This window comes from Thamnophis sirtalis, unplaced genomic scaffold (genome assembly GCF_051295495.1).
Source record: "Thamnophis sirtalis isolate CommonGarterSnake01/CBP01778 unplaced genomic scaffold, rThaSir2_p1.2 scaffold_5, whole genome shotgun sequence".
NCBI lineage: Eukaryota > Metazoa > Chordata > Lepidosauria > Squamata > Natricidae > Thamnophis > Thamnophis sirtalis.
The window spans coordinates 141,046,118-141,059,023 of record NW_028261385.1 but is presented as its reverse complement, the minus strand read 5'-3'; the positions used below and the strand labels follow the sequence as shown (position 1 = coordinate 141,059,023).

General features: G+C 50.8%; 1 protein-coding gene across 1 annotated transcript; it reads left to right on the top strand.

Moving 5' to 3' along the window:
* Positions 1 to 6,656: 6,656 nt before the first annotated feature.
* GEMIN4 (gem nuclear organelle associated protein 4) lies at positions 6,657 to 12,510 on the top strand. Its single transcript, XM_087717001.1, has 2 exons — positions 6,657 to 6,933; positions 9,209 to 12,510. Exons 1-2 carry the CDS (start codon positions 6,747 to 6,749, stop codon positions 12,361 to 12,363), a joined length of 3,342 nt encoding a protein of 1,113 aa, XP_087573127.1. The 5' UTR covers positions 6,657 to 6,746; the 3' UTR covers positions 12,364 to 12,510.
* The last annotated feature ends 396 nt before the right edge of the window (positions 12,511 to 12,906 follow it).

Below are 12,906 nucleotides of genomic sequence, written 5' to 3'. Positions count from 1 at the left end.
GTATTTGTATATATGTCTGATTCTTTCTTGCAGGCGGCCGATAAAACCCACAAGTGGGTTGTTAACAGCTATAGCGATCGCACAGAGTTATATGCTGCTTTATACTGCTTTACAGCCCTCTCTAAGCGGTTTATAGAATCAGCATATTACTCCCTTCCCCTCAACGATCTGGGTCCTCATTTTGCCAATCTTGGAAGGACAGAAGGACGAGTCAACCTTCAGCCGGTCAGAATCGAACTCCTGACTGAGCAGAATTAGCTTGCAATACACCTTTATAACACTTGTGCAACAATGCCTGCCTGCCTTCCTCCCTTCCCTTCCCTAGCAATAGCCCTTAGACTTATATACCGCTTCGCAATGCTTTTACAGCCCTCTCTAAGCGGTTTACAGAGTCAGCCTCTTTCCCCCAACAATCTGGGTCCTCATTTTACCAACCTCAGAAGGACGGAAGGCTGAGTCAGCCTTGAGCCAGTCAAGATCGAACCGCCTGGCTGTGGGCAGAGTTTAGCCTGCAATGCTGCCTTCTAACCCATGTACCACCACGGGAAGGAAGGAAGGAAGGAAGGAAGGAAGGAAGGAAGGAAGGAAACAGAGGGAAAGGAAGGAGGGAAAGAAGGAGAAAAGAAAAGAGACAGAAGGAAGGAGGGAGGGAAAGATGGAAAGGAAGGAAGGAGAAAAGAGAGGGAGGGAGGGAGGGAGAAATAGCAATAGCAAACTTATATACTGCTTTCCAGCCCTCTCTAAGCGGTTTACAGAGTCAGCCATCTTGCCCCCAACAATCCGGGTCCTCATTTTACCAACCTTGGAAGGATGGAAGGATGAGTCGACCTTGAGCCAGTCAAGATCGAACTTCCTGGCAGTCGGCAGAGTTAGCCTACAAGGCTGCATTCTAACCACCGGGGCTCCATTATATTAGAACTATCACTTTATGTAGAACAGGGGTGTGAAACCCAAGGCCGGTGGGCCAGATCAGGCCCAGGGTGTGGTTAGAACCCGCCCGCGGGGCCGTGCCAGTCTGTCCACATTGCTTTGGCCCCAGTCTATCCAATGCAAAGAGGAAACACGCCAGGAGTTTGGGGAGTGGCGTCAAGCTGGCCACACCCACTTAGCTGGCCATGCCCACCCAGTCAGCTACACCCAGTAAATGGTGCCAAACTGGCCACACCTACCAGTTGGCCATACCCGGCTCCCCCCCCCCCCGAGGTCAACCACAGCCCTGATGTGGCCCTCAATGAAATTGAGTTTGATACCCCTGAGGTAGAAAGTCAGGCAGAGCCTTGGGGGGGACGGCGGGGTGGAGTCAAGAGAGGAATCAGCCTGGAGGAGATGCGTTCCCACAAAGGGTCTAAGTTCCACCCCTCTTCAATTCGGTGGACTTTATCTAGCACCCATTTGGTGCTGACTGTTAGCTGGCTAGATTCTTGTGCGCAAGTAGTCCTTGACCTACAACCATTCATTAAGTGGCCATTCGAACAGCAAAGGCAATAGCATTTACTGTATTTTTCAGATTATAAGACGCACCTAAATTTAGAATAGGAAAACAAAAAAAGGGAGGTTTGATCTCTGCATGCCTCATTCTCAGCCTTTTTGGGGGGCCTTTCCCAGCCTTTTTTCTATCCATTTTCAAGGCTTTTCTTGACCTGTTTTGGGGGCTTTTTTCTACCCGTTTCCAAGGATTTTCTTGGCCCATTTTCTAGGCTTTTTTCAGCCTATTTTGAGGCCTTTTGGGCCTATTTTTGAGGTTTTCCTTGGCCTGTTTTTTAGGCTTTTTTCAGCCCGTTTTCTAGACTTTTCTAGGCCCATTTTCTATACTTTTTCGACCTGTTTTTGAGGCTTTCCTTAGCCCGTTTTTAGGGTTTTTTCAGCCCATTTTAGGGTGTTCTCCGCCCGTTTTTGAGGCTTTTTCAGCCCGTTTTTGAGGCTTTTCCAGCTCATTTTTTAGGCTTTTTCAGCCCATTTTTAGGCTTTTTAAAGGCTTTTTTTCAGCCCATTTTTAGACTTTTCAGCCCTTTTTAGGCTTTTTTCAGCCCGTTTTTTAGGCTTTTTCAGCCTGTTTTTTAGGCTTTTTAAGGCTTTTTTCAGCCCGTTTTTAGGCTTTTTCAGCCCGTTTTTAGGCTTTTTCAGCTCGTTTTGGGGGCTTTTTTCGGCCCATTTTTCAGGCTTTCCCTGGCCCGTTTTCTAGGCTTTTTCAGCCTGTTTTTGAGGCCTTTTCGGCCCATTTTTGAGGCTTTCCTTGGCCCATTTTTGAGGCTTTTTTCAGCCCGTTTTCTAGGCTTTTCTAGGCCCATTTTCTATACTTTTTTGGGGGGGCTTGTTTTTGAGGGTTTTTTTCAGCCCGTTTTTTTGGGGGGGGGAAACGGGCCAAAAAAAGGCCTGAAAAAATGATGTGCGGAGGCCAAAAAATGGCTGGCGGGTGGGCGATATTTGGCCTATAAGCAGCACAGACATTTTCACCCCCTTTGGGGAAACAAAAAAAGGTGTGTCTTATAGTCCTGAAAATACGGTAGATAGCGTTTTAAAGTCCTCGCTAAGCGGCTTACTGAGTCAGCCTGTTTTGCAACCGTCTTGCTTAGCAACAGATTTTGGGCACCCTTGTGGTCGTACATCGAGGATACCGCCTGTTATTTCTCATCCCGGCCTCCGGTGCTTTGCAGAATAAGTCTTGACGTGACGCCGTTCTAGCCAGCTAACTAAGCCTTTACAACTCAGCCAAGAATTTGGAGGCGCAAAGAGGCTGGTTAGCTGACTTAATCCGCCGTTTATTAATGTTCACACAGCAGGAAAAGAAGCTACTTGCACCCAGGTGAAGCCTTAAGTTGCCTCCTACTAGAGCTTGGAGCTTTTAGGGGGTCCATCATTCCTGCCTCTCCTTCCTGTCGAGATGGTCCTTGCGTGGACATCCTCCAGGTTTCCATTCATCCGGCCAGGACATTCTCCCCCGAAACAGCTGGTCCCCAGCCGCCAGCGGTCACTGATTTTAAAGGCTAAAATCAGATTTATTTATTTTTTCCCTTCCAACTGGCTGGCCTTACTTGTTGGACCACTGCAGCGGTTTCCTCAAATTCAAACGGTGGCAGGTGGTCATCAGCGCCCCTTCCTTCTGGCCGGTGCAGAGCGACCGGCGGTTGATCAAGCGAGTGTCCGATTTATAAACGCTGTCCCTTTAAGGGGGGAGAAAAGGAGACACGCGTTAGAGGCCCCCCCTGAAGACTTTGAAATATGGGGTGTTAGGGGGGGAGGGGGGATATATAGTATGTGTTAGATTTTAAAGTAACGTGACTGCACTTGTATACTGTTGCTCTTTAATTTCACTGTAAAAATGGTTCCACCACAAAACCGCGGTAGAATAAAGCGCGCTCGATGTAAGCGCGTATGTGACGTCATCACAGCGCGACGAAAACATCGCGCTGTGAGCGGTAAATTTAAAATTAAAGCGAAAACCTTACCCTAACCCCCCCAAACCTAACCCTAAACCTAACCCTAAACCTAAACCTAACCCTTAACCTAACCCTAAACCTAACCCTTAACCTAACGCTAAACCTAACCCTAAACCTAAACCTAACCCTTAACCTAACCCTAAACCTAACCCTTAACCTAACGCTAAACCTAACCCTAAACCTAAACCTAACCCTTAACCTAACCCTTAACCTAACCCCAAACCTAACCCTAAACCTAACGCTAAACCTAACCCTAACCCTAACCCTTAACCTAACCCTTAACCTAACCCTTAACCTAACCCTAAACCTAACCCTAAACCTAACCCCAAACCTAACCCTAAACCTAACCCTTAACCTAACGCTAAACCTAAACCTAACCCTTAACCTAACCCTAAACCTAACCCTTAACCTAACCCTAAACCTAACCCTAAACCTAACCCTAAACCTAACCCTTAACCTAACCCTAAACCTAACCCTTAACCTAACGCTAAACCTAACGCTAACCCTTAACCTAACCCTAACGCTTAACGTAACCCTAAACCTAACCCTAACCCTAAACCTAACCCTTACCTTTATGTGAATCGGCTTGCTTTAATTGTATTTTAATTTTAATTTTATTTATTTTTATTTTTTTTCATCGCGCTGCTGATGACGTCACATACGCGCTTTAATCGGGCGCGCTTTAGTGGACCGCGGTTTTGATGGGTCACGGAAAAAATAGGAGAAGCTGAATATATTAATAGATAGTAGAAATACACCGAAGGGAGGAGTAGAGGGGTAGAAGAAAGAGGGGTAGAGAGGGCGGGAGAGAGGATGGGAGGGAGGGTGAGAAGGAAGGGAGGGAGTGTATCGGGAGAGAGGAGTGGTAGAGGGGGAGGGGAAGTAGGGTAGAGGGGAATGATGGAGGGAGGATGGAAAGTTGGAGGGGGGCGAAAGAAAGGGTGTATGGAGGGTCAAAGAGGTATATTGGGTTTCTATTTTGGGGGGTATTGTTGACAAGAGGAATGGCTGTGTTTATTGTTTAATGTTATATGGCCCCGGTTATGCACAGTATATATGTGAGTGTATGAAATGAAAATGGAAAATAAAAACACATTTACAGAAAGAAAGAAAAAAAGACTTTGAAATGGATGCTGGGTGCTTTTATTTTATTTTTCATTTTTTGTGTCGGTTGTGAATCCTGCCAGCTGCCTGGACAAGTCTTAAGTCCCTGCTGTATTTCTGGCGAGATTTCAGAAATGGTTTGAAACTTGTCTCTGCCTCCTCCTCTCCGCAACCCCCCCCCCACTCCTTTCTAGCACTGATGATGTTACCTAGTTGGGTCACAAAACATCTGCAAGGAAACAGCCAAGCTCAGAGAGCACCAAGGACCCCACAGTCCTCCTCCTCCTCCTCCCTCTCTTTTTCCTCTTTCTTCTCCTTGTCCTCCCTTTCTCCTACATCCCACAAACTCCGCTCCTTTCTAGACTTGATGATGTTACCTAGTTGGGTCGTGAAACGTCTGCAAGAAAACTGCCAAGCTCAGAGAACACAAAGTTCCCCTGAAAGTTGTGACGATGTGATGGCTGACACCCCTGGTCTAAGGCCTCCTCATTGAGCAGGGGGCTGGACTAGAAGACCTCCAAGGTCCCTTCCAGCTCTATTCTGATTGATTGATTGATTGATTGATTGATTGATTGATTGAAATGGTCTAGGGTCTCCTGCTTGAGCAGGGGGGCTGGACTAGAAGACCTCCAAGCTCCCTTCCAGCTCTATTCTGATTGATTGATTGACTGATTGATTGAAATGGTCTAGGGTCTCCTGCTTGAGCAGGGGGGCTGGACTAGAAGACCTCCAAGGTCCCTTCCAGCTCTGTTCTGATTGATTGATTGACTGATTGGTTGAAATAGTCTAGGGTCTCCTGCTTGAGCAGAGGGCTGGACTAGAAGACCTCCAAGGTCCCTTCCAGCTCTATTCTGATTGATTGATTGATTGATTGATTGATTGATTGATTGAAATGGTCTAGGGTCTCCTGCTTGAGCAGGGGGGCTGGACTAGAAGACCTCCAAGCTCCCTTCCAGCTCTATTCTGATTGATTGATTGACTGATTGATTGAAATGGTCTAGGGTCTCCTGCTTGAGCAGAGGGCTGGACTAGAAGACCTCCAAGGTCCCTTCCAGCTCTATTCTGATTGAATGATTGATTGATTGATTGATTGATTGATTGAAATGGTCTAGGGTCTCCTGCTTGAGCAGGGGGGCTGGACTAGAAGACCTCCAAGGTCCCTTCCAGCTCTGTTCTGATTGATTGATTGACTGATTGGTTGAAATAGTCTAGGGTCTCCTGCTTGAGCAGGGGGGCTGGACTAGAAGACCTCCAAGGTCCCTTCCAGCTCTATTCTGATTGATTGATTGACTGATTGATTGAAATGGTCTAGGGTCTCCTGCTTGAGCAGGGGGGCTGGACTAGAAGACCTCCAAGGTCCCTTCCAGCTCTATTCTGATTGATTGATTGATTGAAATGGTCTAGGGTCTCCTGCATAGCAGGGGGCTGGACTAGAAGACCTCCAAGCTCCCTTCCAGCTCTCTTCTGATTCTGAAAAGTCTCTCCAAGGGACACAAACATCCCAGAAACTGCCCCCAAAGATCAGTGGGCAGGACACAGATCTCTCGCCCCTCCCTTGGCCCAGCTGGGATGGGCAGGTGGGAAAAAGCCACCCCGCGCACAATGCGATCCTATGCTGAGCCACGCGATCCTATGCTGAGCCACGCGATCCCATGCGGCAGAGCCACACATCGCAATCTTATGCCCAGCTGCGCGGTGCACTTACCAAACAGGTGTAGGCGCCTCCCCCCCACGCAATGTGATCCTATGCTGAGCCGACCGCTAGCCGCATGGCGCGCTTACTAGCAAGTATAAGCAGGGTGTCTTCGGGGGGGGGTCGGGCACGCAGTGCGATCCTATGCAGCAGAACCGTGCAACGCGATCCTACGCGGCAGAGGCGCGTGGTGCCCTTACCGGCCGGTGTAGGTGGGGACGCACGCAACGCGATCCTATGCCGAGCCGCGCGATCCTATGCGACCCACCCGCGCGGCGCGCTTACCAGCAGGTGTAGACAGGCAGGGGGGCCGCTCGGGCGCGGCGTGCAGTGTTGCGCAGGAGCCGGCAGAGGTAGCTCTTGCGACGGTGCTTGGCTTTGCGCAGCCCCGTCTCGCTTGCTGAGCCGGGGCCGGAGGGAGGGAAGGGAGCCGGGCGGAGGACGGAGGGCAAGCGCGGCTCCAGCGGCTCTCCCGGCGCCCCTTGTGCCCTGCGCGGCGTCCTGAGCGCACAATGGCCCGTCCGGCCTCCGTCTGCGGCGGCGGCGGCGCTGCTGCCCAGGCGCCCTGCCCGGCTGGCTTGGCGGAGCCCGCGGGGGGCAAGCGGCGGCCGCGCAGCCCGGACCTCGACCATGCCTGCGCCCTGGCTCGCCCGGCAGGAGCCGCGTGGGGAGGAGACCCGGCGGCAGCCATGGACGTAGGTGGGTCGCTCGATCGGTCGGCTTCTTTCTTTCTTTCTTTCTTTCTTCTTTCCTTCTCTAGCGTTCCTTCGTCTGATCTCTCTTTCCTTCCTTCCTTCTTTCCTCCCTTCTTTCCTTCCTTCCTTCCCCTCTGTTCTCTCCTTTCAGTTTCTCTTCCCTCCCTCCCTTCTCTAGCCATTTATTCATCTGATCTCTCCTTTCTGTTTTCCTTCCCTCCCTTCTTTCCTTCCCTTCTCTAGCCATCCATCCATCTGATCTCTTTTCCTTCTGTTTCTTTTCCCTCCCTCCCCTTCCTTCCTTCCCCTCTAGCCATCCGTCTGTTCTCTCCTTTCAGTTTCTCTTCCCCCCTTCCTTCTCTAACCATTTATTCATCTGATCTCTCCTTTCTGGTTCTTTTCCCTCCCTCCCTTCTTTCCTTCCTTCCTCTCTAGCCACCCTTCATCTGTTCTCTCCTTTCTTCCCCTGCTTCTCTTCCCTTCCTTCTCTAGCCGTCCATCCTTCGTCTGATCTCTCCTTCCTTCCTTCGTCTGTTTCTCTTCCCTCCCTTCTATCCTTCCCACCCTTCTTTATCCATCCATCCTTTGTCTGTTCTTTCCTTCTTAACTTCCTTCTTTCCTCCCTTCCTCCCACTCCCTTCCCTTTCTAGCCATCATTGCTTTCTCCCTCCTCCCTTCTTCCCCCCTTTCCTTCCTTTCTTCCCTCGCTCTCGTCCTCTTCATTCTGCTAACCTTCCTTCCTCCATCCCTTTTTTCTTCCATTCTCCTAACCTTCCTTCCTTCCTTCCTTCTTTCTTTCCTCTTTTCTCCATTCCTCTAATCCACTTCCCCTCCCTTTTTTTTCTCTTATTGTCCCCCTCTCCCTTCCCCTTCTATTCCTCATTTTTCCCGCCCTCCTTTCTTTCCTTCCTCTATATCCCTCTCTCCCTTTTTATCCGTCATTCCTTTCTCCCTCCCATGCTTCCTTCCTTTCTTCCATACTTTTTCTATCATTCCTCCCTCCGTCCATCAACTGTTTCAGGCTGCGGGGATTGCCATAGCCCAGTGGTTCCCAAAGTTGGCAACTTTAAGACTTGTGGACTTCAACTCTGCAGAGCTGGCTGGAGAATTCTGGGAGTTGAAGTCCGGACATCTTCAAGTGGCCAAGGTTGAGAAACACTGCCCTGGGGATTGTTAAGTGTGTAAACGTAAGTCCTGTTGTAAATTCGAGCAGTCACAAAATGAACTGTCGTAAGTAGAGGACTACCTGTAACAATATACAAGCAGTAGGAAGAGGAGAATCCCCTCCTCACATCCGGCTCTGCAGATCTGCCTCTTCCGGCCCCCAACATTGGTGGTCCCCAAACCCAGCCCAAGCTTTCCCCAAAAGCACCTCAGAGAAGGAAGACGGGCCCCACGTCCTGCTGGTGGTAACGGGGGGATCCGCCTTGGGGGTCTCCGGTGGGGTGTCGGCCCGAGGATCCATGCCAAGAAATGTCCTCCAAGAGCATCTCGTGGGCACCGCTGGGGCGCTGCATCCCTTGGGCATGCCGGGGTCTCAGGGCCCCCCCAGATCACAGTCAAATTCCAAGAAGGCAGCGGCGTCCACGGGGGGGTTCTGCGAGTTGAAGTCCAGGCATCTTCAAGTTGCCAAGGTTGAGAAACACTGGCCTAGACGACGGAGAATCTCCTCCACAGGCATTCAGACTCACTTAACAACCATTTGACTAATTGAAGAACCGCAGCGATTCCCCTTAACAAATGTGGTGAGGAAAAGTCGTAAAATGAGGCAGAGCTCATTGAACGAATGTCTCACTTGGCGACATCCATTTTAGGTGGTCGTAAGTCGAGGACTACCTGTAGAAAGCATTGAGCTCCCCATGCTTGCTCTTCACCGTGTCAGGCTTCCAAATAGCATCCAAAATTAAATCAGAGTCCAAGGCAAAGTATTCCTCAAAGTTCCAATTTAATTAAGAGAGCCACGTTGGCACATCTGGGAAAACACGAATCTGAAAGCTTCCCGGTTTCCCCCACCCAGTTGAAAGTTCAAGATCTTTCCCCCACGCCCACAAGCCCATCCCATGGTCCAATCTTCCACTGCCATGCTGGCAGCTTTCACCCCTCCAGTTCCGGTCAGGTGCAGAGGTGTAAAAACAAAGGATGACCTTGCCTTTCTAGAAAGAATGTTGTTATGGCTACCTATCATCTAACTCCATACAATCCCATTTTCCCACCATAGAAAGTGCATAGTAGAAGAATAGAAAGCCCTGACGCACTGTATTGTTCCTTCTTTGCAACAGGGCCCGTGACGATCTGCGGCGAAGTGACCATTCTGCACGGAGGATTCCTGCTGGCGTCCAGGCTGTGCCATCCTAAATCGTTATCCGAACTGGCCAAATCTGACTGGCCGGTGGTGGGCAAACCCATCCTGGAAGCCCTGCAAGAGATCTGCACCTCCTATTCCTGTTATCCACCCCAGCCGAACCTCTGGAAGAAAAAAGCCGCCGTTGTCCTTTGGTCCAAACTCATCCTCTCGGGCGTCCCGTCCGACGAAAGGTGGAAGAGCGATGCTTTCTTCTCCGTCAGCAACGCGATCCCGGAGATCAACCATACTGTCCTCTTCGAGCTCTTCAAGGCCATCAACGCGCCCCGGCTTTTCACCCAGCTGCTTCTGGCGTTGCCGGATCCCCTTTGCCAAAAAGAACTTCGGATGTTCGTGGAGTACGTCTCCAAGGATACGTCTCCGGCGGACGCCGCATTCTTCCTGGACGTTTGGTGGGAGATTATGAAGCACAAAAGAGGCGAGGAAGACCGCTTGGTGCTGCTCTTCCAAAACGTCACCCACCAACACGTTTTGGAGTCCGAAGAACTGGACCAACCTCCCAAGAGGTTCAAGAGCAGCCCTTCATCCGTGCCGGAGAACTCCACCGTCCATCTCGTCCTCCCGATCTTGACTGAAGGGCTCAAAATGATCAAAGACAACCTCGGATCGAGCAGGATGAAGTGTTACGCCCTTGCTAACTTAGTGGATGTCTTGTCTGCCTTGATGACCACCGAGTGCGAAGCGAAGGTGTTATCTCCTCAGGCTTACTTGGAGAAGATCTCCTCGGTGGTGACCCTCTGGAGCAGTGACGGCGAAAACCGGTACAGCAAGAAGGACTTGGATGCGAAGGTGAAGGAAGCCGAGAGGAGCATGAGTTTGCTGGACATGGTCAAGTTGTCCAAGCAATCGGTGTTCTCCAACCTAAGTTTCCTCCTCTCCTTGTTGAAGGAGTGGTCTTCAGATCTCCTGGTCTTCTTGAATGATCCACGGCAGGTCTGCTACGAAAGCTACCGGCTCCTCGAATGCTTGGCATCTTTGCAGAAGAGGTCGGCTGATTGCGGTCCGGAGGACCTCGACCAAGCCCGAGTGATGTTGGAATTGGGCAAAGTCATCGCAGACCTCCTGAAGAAGGTCCACCCTGAGACTTGGGGGAAGAGCGCTGGCGGCGATCTGGTGGCCTCGGTCGCCATGGTGATCATTGACAAGAAAATGGACCGACACAAAGACGTGTGCTCCGTGTTTGCGAAGGAGAAGAGCTGGGCCTTGAGCAAGGATTGGGTGGCTTGCCTCGTGAAGAATAAAGAACTCTTCCAGGATCCAGAACTGATCTTGAAGTTGCTGGAGACCGTCGCATCTCTAGAATCCTCTAAGGATTCGTCCAGAAACCAAAAAGAACAACAAACCAAGATGGTCATGATCATCCTCGAGTGTTACACCGAACTTTCCTTGCCGGATAAGAACAAGGTCATTGCTGGCGTTTTGGCAACGTGGGGCAGACAAGGCGTCTCCAAGCTGATGGTAGCGTTCTCAGAACGATTTCAGGAGGAACTCAACGTGGCCTTCAACCAGATCATCAAGAGCGCCTCTGGGGAAACTTTTAAGAAAGCCATCCTTGCTGTGTCTCGGCTGGTGGTCCTCAACCCAGAAGGTACCATCAAGAAGATCAGCAATTTAGCTATCGCCAACCTGGGAACCCATCAGTACTTGGCCGAGATCCTCTGTTCATTCCCAGCTCTGAACTTCCAAGAACCTCAGGGTCAACCCGACGTCTCCGTCCACTTTCTCCTAGAATGTTTGAAGGAGGCGGTGTGGGACCGTCTCTCTTTCCCCAAGGAGAAGGAGCAGTTTTTAGAGTTCCTAGTTCACCTCATGCAGCCAAGTGGGACAAGCCCCCTCCTCTCTCCTCCAGACGTCATCCAAAGCTTGATCTTCCCGTTTCTGAAATCAGATTCTCCCCGGATTGAGCTCTGCTTGCAGATCCTCGACAAGGCTTTGAAAGTCCCATCGGAACAGAGCTGGATTCATACCTGCCACCCGTTTCCCCTCGTCTTTTCTCTCTGCAAACTCCTGGATGGGTTCTGCCAATATTGGCACCAACCACAAGACCAAGAGAGGTGTTCCTTGGAGACCAAAGATTTGGTGGTCACCAACCTAGCGCAGCTTTGTGATATCCTTCTGGTCCAGAAGGACTCCTTGTCTCCACAGCTGTGGACCCAATCGGTCGCCTGGTTGCACAAGAAGATCAGCGTCTTGGACTGGACCATCGGCCTCCGTGTGAAGAACCTCTTTGGGGAACATTTCAAGAACGAAGTCCCGGCTACTCTTTTCGAGGTGTGTAAGCTTCCGGAGGAGGAATGGACCAGCCGTCCGCTCCCAAATTATGGGCCAGGCAGTGGGTTGCTGGCTTGGTTGGAGACGTGTTGCGTCTCAACGGCCCTGCGGGAGCAGATGCTCGTTCTCCTCGTGATTAATGTGGACAACCCCGAAGAAGTCAACCTCTTCAGCAAAGGGTTCTTGGTGGCCCTTGTGCAGGTCTTTCCGTGGTGTAGCCAAAGCGAGTGGAGAAGACTTGTCCACGTGATCAAAAGTCTCTTGGAACGGGAGATCCTCTACGTACCTTACTCGCTGGAGTATGTCCAGTATTTACCGTTGTTGAACCTCCGGCCTTTTGCCTACCACCTCCAGTTGTCCGTGCTTCTCCTGCGGGCCTTCCAGTTCCTCTGCGGTTCCAGCGGCACGACATGGATGCCAACGGAGGCATGGAAGCACGTAGGAAGGCTCTACTGCCTCGGCTTATCCGATCTGCTGGGATCGGTGAAGACCATCGCCCGTGGCCAGTTTCACTCTGCGGAAGAGAAGAACGTCATCCGGGAGTTGTCCTTTGTTTACATCCAGATGTTCTGCCACGCGCTTCACGTGGCCGCCATGCTGCCCAACCACGGCACTGAGGAACCTCTCCTGCTCCTCTCCTTGGAGATCCTCTCGCAGTACGAGATGCTGTACGACCTCGACGAATCGCTGGGGAGCGCCCTGCGCAAGGCGAACGAGGCCCACTTCCTGGAGTCCATCGTGGAGAACGTCACCAACAAGGAACTGCGCACCATGCTTCTCCATAAGCTCCATAAGCTCTGAGGATCCAAATTCGGGTTCTAGGAGGCGCGTCGACAGCAGGGCCCCGAGTTGGGATTGGAGAGAAGCCAAAACAGCGTTCACGTCGCGGAGAGAAAAACCACAGGGGGAAATTTGCAAGATCTATAATAAACCTTTATTATCTCTTTCTCCAGAAGGTTATTTGTTGGGTTTTCGGCGAGTTGAGGAGATTACAACTGTGTTTCCCCGAAAATAAGTCTTGTTTTCTTTTGGATACCCAAATAACCATTAAGGCAGTGTTGGCAAACCCTTTTTTCCCTCAGGTGCCAAAAGGGAGCTTGCATGCGTGCCAGTGGTGGGTTTCAAAAATTGTTCGAACCTACTCTGTGGGTGTGGCCTCCTTTGTGGGAGTGGCTTGCCACCCATGTGATCGGATGGGAGTGGCTTGCCGCCCATGTGACCGGATATGAAGGTGCTGACGACACTTGTCAGAACCACCTTAAATTACCTCACACACAGCACTGGCATGCATAAGAATAGGATGTCAACTTGTTTTTTAAAAGGCATCTTTGGTTTGCGTTAAAA

What these genes read in the sequence shown, in the direction of transcription:
- GEMIN4 (XM_087717001.1), top strand. Translation starts at nt 6,747, where the DNA reads ATGGCCCGTCCGGCCTCCGTCTGCGGCGGCGGCGGCGCTGCTGCCCAG. An exon ending in GGCGGCAGCCATGGACGTAG is followed by an intron (nt 6,934 to 9,208) that starts GTGGGTCGCTCG and finishes TCTTTGCAACAG; the next exon opens with GGCCCGTGACGATCTGCGGC.